General features: G+C 40.1%; 2 protein-coding genes across 2 annotated transcripts in view; one reads left to right on the top strand and one right to left on the bottom strand.

The window, feature by feature from the left end:
* The window catches only part of polr1e (RNA polymerase I subunit E), a 32,838-nt gene extending 22,052 nt beyond the window's left edge, over positions 1–10,786 (top strand). The window contains exons 12-13 of the mRNA XM_061906743.1: positions 1,188–1,405; positions 10,389–10,786. Coding sequence (XP_061762727.1) covers positions 1,188–1,353 — 166 coding nt within the window. The 3' untranslated portion in view covers positions 1,354–1,405; positions 10,389–10,786. The remainder of the gene's footprint in view (positions 1–1,187; positions 1,406–10,388) is intronic.
* fbxo10 (F-box protein 10) overlaps positions 2,616–12,721 on the bottom strand; it is a 30,243-nt gene continuing 20,137 nt past the window's right edge. The window contains exons 5-11 of the mRNA XM_061906733.1: positions 10,395–10,531; positions 9,702–9,772; positions 8,147–8,299; positions 7,778–8,089; positions 4,358–4,668; positions 2,964–3,151; positions 2,616–2,884 (exon numbers count right to left, since the gene is read on the bottom strand). Coding sequence (XP_061762717.1) covers positions 2,704–2,884; positions 2,964–3,151; positions 4,358–4,668; positions 7,778–8,089; positions 8,147–8,299; positions 9,702–9,772; positions 10,395–10,531 — 1,353 coding nt within the window. The 3' untranslated portion in view covers positions 2,616–2,703. The remainder of the gene's footprint in view (positions 2,885–2,963; positions 3,152–4,357; positions 4,669–7,777; positions 8,090–8,146; positions 8,300–9,701; positions 9,773–10,394; positions 10,532–12,721) is intronic.

Genomic DNA, 12,721 nt, shown 5'->3' with positions numbered 1-12,721 from the left:
AGAACTCTAAAAAAAATCACATTGAACATTTAATAACGTCTTAAAATGTGCCAAAATACGGAATATGTAAGAAAATAGTGCAAAAAGTGTGTAATTGTAGACTTGGAAAAACCTGAGAAGAAAATTTTATTGACACGTTTATATTTAATATATTTTTCTCCTGCTCCTTATTTTCGAAATATGGGAAAATAAATTAGCATTAGTGACTTTACATTACCATTTCAACACCTCCAAATGTGTTAAGGAAAATTACAACTAAGATTCACTTTACAATCAAAAAGCAAGAATGTAAGAAGTACACTGTGACAGTCTCGAGCCGTCGTCGTGCGGGTTCTCAGGACCACCAAGGAATGACAGTCTGTCGAGCAGGTTTAGATTTCTTTTACTTTGCAATAAGTAAGTCTCTTGCCGGTTTTCTTTGCAGTCTTCCTATTTTTCTGCTCGTGTCCCTCCAGCTTTTCGTCTTCCTTGTGCTATTTTCCTCTCGCGCTCAGCATCGGCTTCCTTCTGGCTCCTTCTCTCTCCGTCTCTCCCCCCGGCGTTTAAAGCCGCTGCCCTTTTATACAGTGCGAGAGGAGATTTAAATTGTGCCCAGCTGGGCGACCCACACACCTGATGATATTTGCGGGGTTGATTCTGGCGTGCCCCGCCTCGTTGCATGCGCGCAGTCCACGCCTCCTCGCCACCATCTAGGGCCGGGCTCCGGCGTGCCCTGCTTTGCTGTCGGACTGCCGGCCACGCCTCCCCGCCGCCATCTTGGGCCAGGCTACAGCGTGCCCTGCCTCGCTGTCGGACTGTTGGCCACACCTCCTCGCCGCCATCTTGGGCCGGGCTATGATGTGCCCTGCCTCGCTGTCGGACTGCCGTATCCGCTTCTCCACATATACTTTATTCAACAAAAGATAAGACTGGCACGCGCTACTTAAAGGGTACCTATTAGTACCTGTTTTTGTGTATTTGGGATCTCTATACGTCTCGAAAATTTGACATCAAACCGTGGAGGCATGGCGGAATTATTTATAAGACAATCTTACCTTCTTTCTCAAGAAGATAACAAATACAATAATGTGTCTGTGTCTGTATGCGGCAGTTCTATAAACATCAGAGCACTCCTTAAGAAACCTTTTTTTTTTTTTTTAATACGGTCCTTCCGTCTGTAACCTCTGGGCTTCTCTCCGCTATCGCAGTGTGGTGGAAGTGGCCAGGTCCATGGGGCTGACCCTAGAGAAGAAGCCCCGCGGGAGGAAGAGCGGGGCAAGCCTGCAGGACGAACACAAACACGCCTCCCTGGTCCTGCCCCTGGTCCGACACAAGCAGTTGCTGCCAAACCGCAAACGCAAGAAGATGTCCTGAGGACCTGGTAACAGATGAATAAAAAGGACCGCGATTTGGTGGACAAATAAAGGTATTGAAATGAAGTTGACTAGTCCAAGAGTGAAGAAACTCGAGTTTGGCTCTTTGGTTTTTGCCTATGAAGCTGCAGCTACTATCAGGGGTTGAAAAGAGGCAGAGAGGTACTGAAGTTGGAAGTGTGTGGGTGTAAAAACAACACCTGTGTGGTTAATGTCAAAAGAGGCCAAAGTAGAGGACCTCATCAGGAGGTTTAAAGTCCAAATATTCAGATTTCATGAGTTGATGTGAGCATAGTTCCCAGAATAAATCTGAGCTACTAGAGCAGGGGTCTCAGACACACAAGTTATTTTGCGGCCCCCACCTTATTATGAAAGTTTAATGTTAGCGCGGCACGCAAGTTTTATATGAATGGTGCTTGACAACGTTGTTATTTGGGTCCAAAATGGCTCTTTCAATGTTCTGGGTTTCCTACCCCTGCATTAATGGAAAAGCGGCAAATGAGTGAAGCGACAGGGACGTTGCCATGGAGACGAGGGTTTTCTAACGTGCCTGGCTGCAGTCACACCGCAACATTTGTCTGTCAGTACTAACAGTCCCCGATAACCTGGACCAATTCAAACCCATCTATCCTTTTTCTACCGCTTATTCCCTTTGGGGTTGCGGGGGGTGCTGGTGCCTATCTCAGCTACAATCGGGCGGAAGGCGGTGTACACCCTGGACACCGTTATTTTTGTTTTGTTTTTATTGTTTAATTTGCATTAACTCACACAATGAACACTACAATGAACATGTATGATGCCAGATAACACTCAAGGAGCCGTCAGTTTTTTGCGCTCGCTATCCCGGTACATTCCTGGCTATTATCCACCGACCGCCGTGTTGCTGTAGGGAGGAAAAGCGGAACGACACACATTGCGGAAATAACATTATTCTCCGTGCGTGGGCTAAATACAAATATATTCCACAACCCCAAACATGTCTTTTTCAAACCCTGCAGTGAAGAGAAAGGTTAGTGATGAGCAAAGACAATTCCAGCAAAAGTGGGAGATGCAATATTTGAGTAAAGTGTTTTGCCCAAGGACACAACGGCAGGGACTAGGATGGTGGATGTGGGGATCGAACCTGGAACTCTCTACCAACCGAGCTATACCGCCCCCAAGATGTAAAGTTACTGCAATTATACGGTGAAATGTATTTGGATGAGTTGGTCCCTTATTAATAAACCTGGGACAAATGTGGTTTGGACACACCTGGTCTGCAAATGGTGATTAGTTTCACTTTATTTTTTCACATCTTTGTGTTTGACTTTGGAGGTTCCACAGTCCAGTTCTTGTTGTCTTGAGAGTGTCATCACAGGACAGAGCAGAACATGCTGCCGCTGTGGCAACCGTTCTCCACGGTGGCGCTGATCCTGGTCGTCATGGAGATGCCCAGTCGGGAGGGGTACTGGGAGGAGGACAGTCCCGAAGGTGAGCTGGCCGGCGGACGGGGAGAAGGGTTTTCCAGAACCCAGGGTGGGACGGAGGTGCAGCTATAGAACCAAAGAACATGACACCTGGGTCAGAGTGGGGTGGACGAGACCGTGGCGCGCTGAAGGGTTCCCCAGTTACCTGCTATCGTGTCGTGAAATACTGTTGTTGCGCAACACGCAGCTCTTGTTGCTGGGGTTGAGGTGGAGGAGACTTTTCTGGCTCTCAGGGTGGCCTTGGAACAGCTGGTTGTCTGACACCAGAGCTTTCACCGAGCCCAGCAGGGCGATGCCACAGCCCAGCGCTGGCTGCACCCGGTTGTGGAGGACCTGCGGGAAGGTTGGACTTAGACACAGCCCTCAACTACATCTTCCCAGGGGACAACACGGCTGCACTAAGTTGAAAATGACAACTATTACAAAAACCATAAAAAGAGCAAAATAATAATGAATCAAAATCAATGTAATAATGTGTCAGAGACATCTAAAAGGTGCACAGATTGAGGTTTCACTGCACATGATGACATCACTGCTTAGAGCAGCACTGAGACGCTTTTACACCTGGGTAAGATATCAATAATCAATATCAAATTAATGATACTCCATTCAAACCAATTGATGCGATTGGTTCCTGAGGTGACAATTTGATACAAGATCCTCGATTCAAACTGATTACGATTGCTGAGTTGTGGATTCATTCAAGGAGATTCAATTCAAACCGACTGATCAGATTGCGATTCTTGAGGCGACAATTAAATTCAAACTGTTTACGATTGCTGAGGTGACAATTCGATTCAACACGATTCTCGATTCTAACCGATTGATCAAATTGCCGTTGCTGATGTGACAATACGATACAACAAGATCCTCAATTCAACATGATTTTTGATTCAAACCGATTGCGATTCCTGAGGTGACGATTCGATTCAGCAAGATTCTCGATTTAAAACTATTCCAGATTCAAACCGATTTGATTCAATTGTCATTCCTGAGGTGAGGATTTGATTCAACAAGATCTTTGATTCTAAGTGATTACAATTCCTGTGGTGACAATTTGGTTCAACACGATTCCCGATTCAAGCAAATTGATCCAATTGCCATTCCTGAGGCGATGATTCGATACAACAAGATTCTCGATTCAACATTAACTTCTATTCAAACCGATTTGATCCCATTGCAATTCCTGAAGTGATGATTCGATTCAACAAGATCCTCGATTCAAAGTGATTACGATTCCTGAGGTGACGATTCGATTCAGCACGATTCTCAAATTTAACCAATTTTTGCAATGTATTATTTAGTCTAATAATTGTAATAAATTTTTTTCAAAACAGGTGACAGTTTTTTTTTAATGTGAAAATGTAGAGTGGGAATGAATAACAATCGAAATTCGGACTTGAATTGATATTGTTATTCTTTTAGTGGAGAAAAGTCTGGACAGCGATATAATAGAACCTAATCTATACTGCTTTAAAGCTGCACACTGAGTACTCGTATTGTCCCTGGAGAAGATTATATTCATTGTAAAGATCACACCTTGACATCGCCGTTCCCCGACACCTGGATGCCGTAGCCGCTGTTACCGACCACGTCGTTCTCCAGCATCTGTCCCATCCCGCTGAAGTTGACGCCGTGGCCGTCGTTCTGGTAGATGCCGTTACCCCGCAGCTCGGCACGGCAGTCCTTCTCCACCGTCACGCCCCCTCGGCTGTTTTCCAGAACGCAGTTGGTTACCAGGCGGGTCAGCTGACTGCTCTGCAGCACGGCCACGCCCACGCCCCGGTTACGGTTCACCAGGTTGGCGAAAACGTTGAGCGGCTCGCTGGTTTTCACGTACAGCCCGACGGCTACACCAGGGGAGACAAACACGTAATCAAGGGGGTCCAAACAGACATCAACAAGTGGAAGGGAACAAGAAAAAGCTGCCATGCAGGCTGTTTTTTTATTCTTTAAAGCAGTCAAAACAATAATAAATCAAAATCAATGTTATGAATTTTTTACTTATTTAAGGTTCAAATTACTTCACATCAAATATAACACTTGGAAATATTTTTTGGGGAAAAATATTGCAAGTTTTCTTTAGGTAAAAAGAAATAAAACAAATTAAATAAAAAAAAATATGAAAATGTATCATTGACAGATAGATCTGAAGCTAATCTGAAAGTAAAATTAAATAAATACAATTATAATAATGCATGAATTATTTTTACACTTTCATCCCCAAGAATTTTAATGAGATTTTTTTTTTCTTTTTTGAAACTGTCTTTGCTCAAAAAATAATAATGAATCAAAATCAATGTTATGAATTATTGACTTATTTAAGGCTCAAATTACTTCACATCAAATATTACACTTGGAAATATTTTTTGGGGGAGAAATATTGCATATTTGATGTGTTTGCGATGTAAAAGGGAAATATTTCTTTGGAGGAAAACAATATATAAATAAATAATGAAAAGATATGATTGACGAATAGATCTGAAGTTGATATAGATGTAAGTGTTGAAAGTAAAAATAAATAAAACTAAAATGTACACATTATTTTTAACACTGATTAGAATTTTTGTGGGATTTTTTTTGTTTTGTTAAATCATACTTGCCAACCTTGAGACCTCCGATTTCGGGAGGTGGGGTTTGGAGGGCGTGGTCGGGGGTGTGGTTGGGGGCGGGGTGCGTGGTTAAGAGGGGAGGAGTATATTTACAGCTGTTGTATGCGCAGTTGTGCACTACATTTTCTATAGTAGATGTAATTGTCACATATCCATGATTGATTGAAACTTTTATTAGTAGATTGCACAGTTCAGTACATATTCCGTACAAATAAATGGTAACACCGCAATAAGTTTTTCGTTTAAGTCGGGGTCCACGTTAATCAATTCATGGTACAAATATATACTATCAGCATAATACAGTCATCACACAGGTTAATCATCATAGTATGTACATTGAATTATTTACAACCTGAGGGGTGGGATGAGGAGCTTTGGTTGATATCAGTACTTCAGTCATCAACAATTGCATCAACAGAGAAATGGACATTGAAACAGTGTAGGTCTGACTTCGTAGGATATGTACAGCGAGCAGAGAACATAGTGAGTTCAGATAGCTTAAGAACAATTATATACATTAGAAATACATTCAATTATTTACATTAGGTTATTTACAATCCGGGGAGATGGGATGTGAATGTAGGAGGATTAGTAAAGGGTTGAAGTTGCCTGCCGGTGTTGTGGTGCATGTACAGTAGATGGCAGTATTGTCCTGTTTAAGAGTGTCACATGCTGTTTACGGCAGACGAACTGCCTTACGGTAGAGTGGTAGACGTAAACGTGACCGCTGTTGTTGTGTATTGTTACTGCGCTGGGAGGACGTTAATGAAACTGCCTAACAATAAACCCACATAAGAAACCAAGAACTCGCCCTCGATCATTCTACAGTTATAACATCATTGGGCAGACACATCACTCAGGTCCTCATGGAGCTGGAGGGGGCATGGCCTTCAGCTCCGCCTGAATTTCGGGAAATTTTCGGGAGAAAATTTGTCCCGGGAGGTTTTTGGGAGAGGCGCTGAATTTCGGGAGTCTCCCGGAAAATCCGGGAGGGTTGGCAAGTGTAGTTAAATTGTCATTACTCCAAAAATAATAATGAATCAAATCAATCTTATGAATTTTTGATTTATTACGGCTCAAATTACTTCACATCAAATATGACACTTGGAAATATTTTTGGGGGAAAAATATTACATATTTTATGTGTTTGTCGGGCAAAAAGCAAAGTTTTCTTTGGGTAAAAAAAATGAATAAAACAAACAAAATTAAAATAAATAAATTGTATGACTAAAGCATGGATCTAAAGTTGATCTAGAGACGTATGTGTTGGAAGTAAAATTGAATAAATACAATTAAAATAGTGCATTAAGTATTTTAAACACTTTCATCCCCAAGAATTTTAGTGAGATTTTTTTTTTAAACTCTTTGCTCAAAAAATAATAATAAATCAAAATCAATGTTTTGAATATTTGACCTATTTAAGGTTACGATTACTTTGCATCAAATATTACACTTGGAAATGTTTTTTTGGGGGAAAAATATTGCATATTTTGTGTTTGTCGTATAAAAAACTAAAGTTTTCTTTGGGGGGAAAAACAAAAAGTAAATATTGAAAACATATGATTGATGGATAGATCGGAAACTTATCTAGAGACGTAAGTGTTGAAAGTAAAAATAAATACAAGTAAAATGTATACATTTTTAACACTTATTAGAATTTTTGTTGGATTTTAAATAGTCATTGCTCAGAAAATAATAATGAATCAAAATCAATCTTACGAATTTTTGACGTAATTAAGGCTCAAATTACTTCAGAGCAAATATTAATGAAAACTTATGATTGATGGATGGATCTAAAGCTGATCTAGAGACGCAAGTTTTGAAAGTAAAAATAAATAAAAGTAAAATGTATACATTACTTTTAAAAATTAAAAATAATAATGAACCAAAATGAATCTTATGAATTTTTGACTTAATTACGGCTCAAATTACCTAACATCAAATATGACACTTGGAAATATTTTTTGGGGGAATAATATTGCATATTTTATGTGTTAACCGTATATAGGGCACAGTTTTCCTTGGGTAAAAAAGGAATAAAAAATAAAACAAATAATAAACAAAAATAAAATAAATAAATAATTAAAATGTATGATTGAAGTATAGATCTAAAGTTGATCTACAGACGTAAGTGTTGGAAGTAAAACTTAATAAATGAAATTAAAATAAGGCATTAATTATTTTTAACTCTTTTATCCACAATAATTTTAGTGAGATGTTTTTGTTTTTTTAAACAAAATCTATATATTGTATTGTTTCGAAAATGAAGAAAAAAAATCAAGATGCCCGCCGAATGCTTTGATGTTTCAGTGAAAAAGTTAGGACACCCTCGGTCCGCATGCATCACCTCCATTGAAGCTCATACAGTTGCTCTCCACCAGCGCCACGCTGACGGAGCGGCGTGCCGAATGGCGCTCGTCCTCGCTGTCCAAGTCGCTGTCCCAGGCGAAGAGCTCCCCTTCCTCGTGGAGGTTCTCCTGCTCCTCTTCCTCCACCATGCCCCTCCTGTCGCCCTCAGGCCCCGCCCAGTTCCTCTCCGTGTTGTCGGGGTCCTTCCTGCAGAAGACGGCCAGGCCGTACATGCAGTTGTGGGTGATGTAGTTGCCCACCAGCTGGGGGAGGCTGGATGACATCACCCACACGCCACACCCTTTGTTGCCTGGTGGGACACGGAACAATACAACACTGCGCTCAAACACCGCCGCAGTAGACCTACCGTACACGTGGTTTCCCTCGATAAGTCCGCGGCCGCGCTCGCCCACCACAATGCCGTCAGAGTAGCCTTGACAAATGTAGTTGTTCCTCAGGATGGGGTCGCCCTCCCTGCGGATGTCCACGCCGCCCCACTGGTTCTCCTTGATCACGTTCTCTGGAATGGCAACTTTCCTTTAGTTCTGACAGTGGGTCGCGGGGGCAGCAGCTTAAGCAGGTCAAGTGTTTATTTTTTGTTTTTTATTCTACAAAATGGTATTGCTTTCAATTTCAAAATATATTGACTCGTTTATATAAGAATGAATCTATTTTTAAAAAAAAAATGCTGCTAAATGGGATTTTAAATCTTCCATTTTTTGTAGTAGTTATATGGCTGCTTATATTTATGGCGTGAAATTCATGTTGATTTCTTGAAAAAAATAAAATACAATAAAATTGTGTGAGTGACAGGAAGAAAAGCTCTAGACCCCTCCAGATAACAATTTTTTTCTATTTGAACTAATACAGTATTTTTATTAATATTGCTAAATTAATTTTGTGCCATCTTGCGTCATTTCCTCCAAATGAGACCCAGTCAACAAAATAAAATTTACTCCAACTCAAAATTTAAACAAAGTATGAATCATTTTAGTTTAAATAAAAAACTGAATTTTTTAACCATCAGTTTTTTTTTTTTAACTATATTAAACAAAACTGTTAGAAATGAAAATATATGCTATTTCTTATATTTACTGATATACTTAACGGGTCTCTGTGTCATGACTGCATCTCTTTGGGTCACTGGTGTGTGAGTGACAGGAAGAAAAACTTGAGACCCCTCCAAATATAAAACATTGTGTCTTATATTGGGACTAATACAGTACGTTTATTAAGCGGGTCTCTGTGTCACGGCTGCATCTCTTCGGGTCATCGGTGTGTGAGTGACAGGAAGAAAAGCTTTAGATTCCCCCCCAAAATGTAAGAAAATCTGTCTTATATTTGGACTGATACAGTACTTTTATTTAGCGGGTCTCTGTGTCATGGCTGCATCTCTTTGGGTCACTAGTGTGTGAGTGACCGGAAGGAAAGCTCTAGATCCCCCCCAAAATGTAAGAAAAAGCTCCCGACCCCTCCAAATATTAAACATTATATGTCTTATATTGGGACTAGTATAGTCTTTTTTATAATATTGCTCAAGGAATGTGATGTTTTTTTGTCATTTCATCTAAATGACACCCAGTCAACAAAATAAAATTTGTTTTTAATTTAAAATTCAAGTTGAAAAAAAAAACTATTTTTCAGTCACCTGTTATTTTTCAAAAACTTTGATAAACAAAAGTATTATAAATTTAAATATATGATATTTCTTATATTTTTTGATAAATTTAGCGGCTCTCTGTGTCACGGCTGCTTCTCTTCAGGTCACTGGTGTGTGAGTGACAGAAAGAAAAGCCCCAGACACATAAATTTAATCCATCTTATATCTGGACTAATATATTTTTCGTTAATATCCCTCCACATCTTTCATGCAAACAACGTGACCTGAAAAGATGTTGAAGGTCTGAATATTTGACAGTCACCTGCTATCAGCCCTCTGCCGTTCTCGTTTATAGCGATGCCAGCTGCCTGCCCTTGGAAGATATGATTCCCACTAGGAGAGAAGTGGAAGATCAAAAATTTGAGTCACTTGACAAAGTCAAATCTCACTCATGCCAGGTTTTATTTGATACATTTTTGTGGCCATTTCTAGACATCACCTAAATGAACGGCATGTTTTTAGCTTTTATGAAAAGCGGGGCACTCGTTGCCAGAGGGGGCGCCAAATCGCTTCCAGAGGGCTGCTAGTGACCGATACTGAAATATCGATACCGCCGACACCAGATCGTTCTTAAAATCAAAATATCGATACTTTTGATACTTGAGTTGTTTGAGATACTTCTTGTTAGTGAATTGGGACTTAGCTTAAATTACAGTCAAAAAAAAAAAAAAATTGAATGAATTGTGATTCTTATCTGTAACTATTACTAATCAATTAAAAAAATAAAAAATGTAATAAAATAAAATAAGAAATGTTTTACATTTTCTTGTTTGAATCTGTCCTGTCCAGCCATATAGTTGATGTAGATAATGGGTGTCAAACTCTGGCCCTCATTTTGGCCCTTGAGGCAATATCAAATTAACATTAGAGCTGGCTTGCCGGTCGCCGCTGTAACACCCCATTCAACGCTAATACTCACACTTGCCAACCCTCCCGATTTTTTTTTTAGACCCACCAGACCACCGGGTTCCCGCTGAAGAGGATGTACACGCCTGCTTCCTTGTTGTTATAGATGTGGTTGCTTCGAAGCGAGCCTTTCCCGTTGCCCAGCACCACAACACCCGAGCGCAGGCCGCTGTGGATTTTGTTGCACTGAGGAGTGAAACCAGAATGAAGACACGGGTTACTTGCGTGCAGAAAAAGAGCAATTCCATTCTAGAACTCAAATCCAAAAATGAGGTGGGAATACAGAAGTGTTATCAAACATGCTGCCGATACCGTCATGCATGAGTGAGATTGGCCGATACCCATCACTAGGGTTGTCAAAAAAAATGTATCCTTAAATGAATCGTGATTCTTATTTGTGACAATTTGTAATAGTTTTAAAAAATATATTTTTTTAATCTGTCTTGTCTTGCCACTTTATTAAATGTTTGGGTAGAATTCAATTACCTTTTCAGTGATATAGAAACATATTTTATAGAGGAATGTCATTAATCACAGAACTGTCGTTCAATGTTATTAAAAAAGAATCGTTTTTAATTGAAAATCGATTCCAAATCGAACCGAAAGATTCACAGCCGTATGTAATAACTGCAAATGTTTCAATGTATTTATTGACAGTTTAAATGGTAAATGGATTATAGTGCGGGCAGCACGGTAAATGGTAAATGGATTATAGTGCGGGCAGCACGGTGGAAGAGAGGGGTTAGTGCGTCTGCCTCACAATGCGAAGGTCCTGAGTAGTCCTGGGTTCAATCCCAGGCTCGGGATCTTTCTGTGTGGAGTTTGCATGTCCTCCCTGTGACTGCGTGGGTTCCCTCCGGGTTACCTCCGGGTACTCCGGCTTAAAAACATGCACCTGGGGATAGGTTGATTGGCAACACTAAATTGGCCCTAGTGTGTGAATGTGAGTGTGAATGTTGTCTGTCTATCTGTGTGGGCCCTGCGATTAGGTGGCGACTTGTCCAGGGTGTACCCCGCCTCCTGTGACCCCAAAGGGAATAAGCGGTAGAAAATAGATGGATGGATGGGTTATAGCACTTTTCTACCTTCAAGGTACTCAAAGCGCTTTGACACTAGGGCTGGGTGATATGGCCTTTTTTTAATATCTTGATATTTTTAGGCCATATCACGATATATTGCCTTAGCCTTGAATGAACACTTGATGCATATAATCACAGCAGTATGATCATTCTACGTGTCTACATTAAAACATTCTTCTTCATACTGCATTAATATATTTTACTTTTCACAACTAAGTCAACTTAGCAAAAGTGTATTTATTAAACAGTTATTAAGCAGTGGCACAAACATTCATGTCATTTCCAAAACAGAAAGTGCAAGATTGTCAGAGACATTTTAAAACAAGCTATGTGCATGATGTCACTAAGATGACATCAAAACAACACTAAATTAAAGTGCAGTTTTTGTACAGAACGCCGCTACAATAATTTAAAACAAATAATGTGCACTTTTGTGCATGATGTCACACAAGATATTTTAATAAGTGTCAAATAAAAATGAGCTGCATAATAGGAAATCAAATAGTGTTTGTCTTTCGCTATGTGGTAGGTTCCTGCGGATGTTATCTCCTTCTGTTTTTGACTATTTCTTTCACACGGTGTTGATCTGGAAATGGTTGCCTCTGGATTTTGTTGGTGTGGCACCGAATGGAAATGTTGACATGCTGCGTAACTCTTCAGTCTCCAGCACAGACCTGGGTAAATTAAAGCCCGGGGGCCACATGCGGCCCGTTGAGCTTTTCCATCTGGCCCGCCGGACATTCCCAAATAATTGTTTTAGATCTTTAAGATGGAAAGGGTAGCAGTGATGTTTTCTAATGAGCGTAAGTCTACAACTATACAAAGTATTTCAATTGTTGGAATCTGCGCTTATGGACGATATACCAGTTACTATGGTCATCTAATTAGTTAGGATGGTCATCTATGTCACAGCAGCTCAGACGAGGCACCAAGCAGTGTGGGCAGGAAGCGTTTCCACAGTTGCGGAAGGAGATTTTCACAACAAAGTTCTCAAGCTTAGTGAGATGTAGAATAGAATAGAATAGAAAGTACTTTATTGATCCCTGGCGTAATTCAGCAAATATCAGATTGTAGGTGGGTTTGTTTTGTACCCTTCGCGTTCATATTTCACTGTTTGTTGCATTTTTTTTGCGTTTCACTTGATAGTAAAATATGTCGATCAAAATCGGGTGTGACATTCATATTTTGTCAATATTCAGTGTTTTATCCTTCATAGAAAAATGTAAAATTCCATTACGTTTTTAGCATTCAATCAGACATTATAGTGAGGTTTTGTATTAGTGTTCCTAAAAATAGA

This window comes from Nerophis ophidion, linkage group LG01 (assembly GCF_033978795.1).
Source record: "Nerophis ophidion isolate RoL-2023_Sa linkage group LG01, RoL_Noph_v1.0, whole genome shotgun sequence".
Taxonomy (NCBI): Eukaryota; Metazoa; Chordata; class Actinopteri; order Syngnathiformes; family Syngnathidae; genus Nerophis; species Nerophis ophidion.
This window is presented reverse-complemented; position numbering and strand designations above follow the sequence as displayed.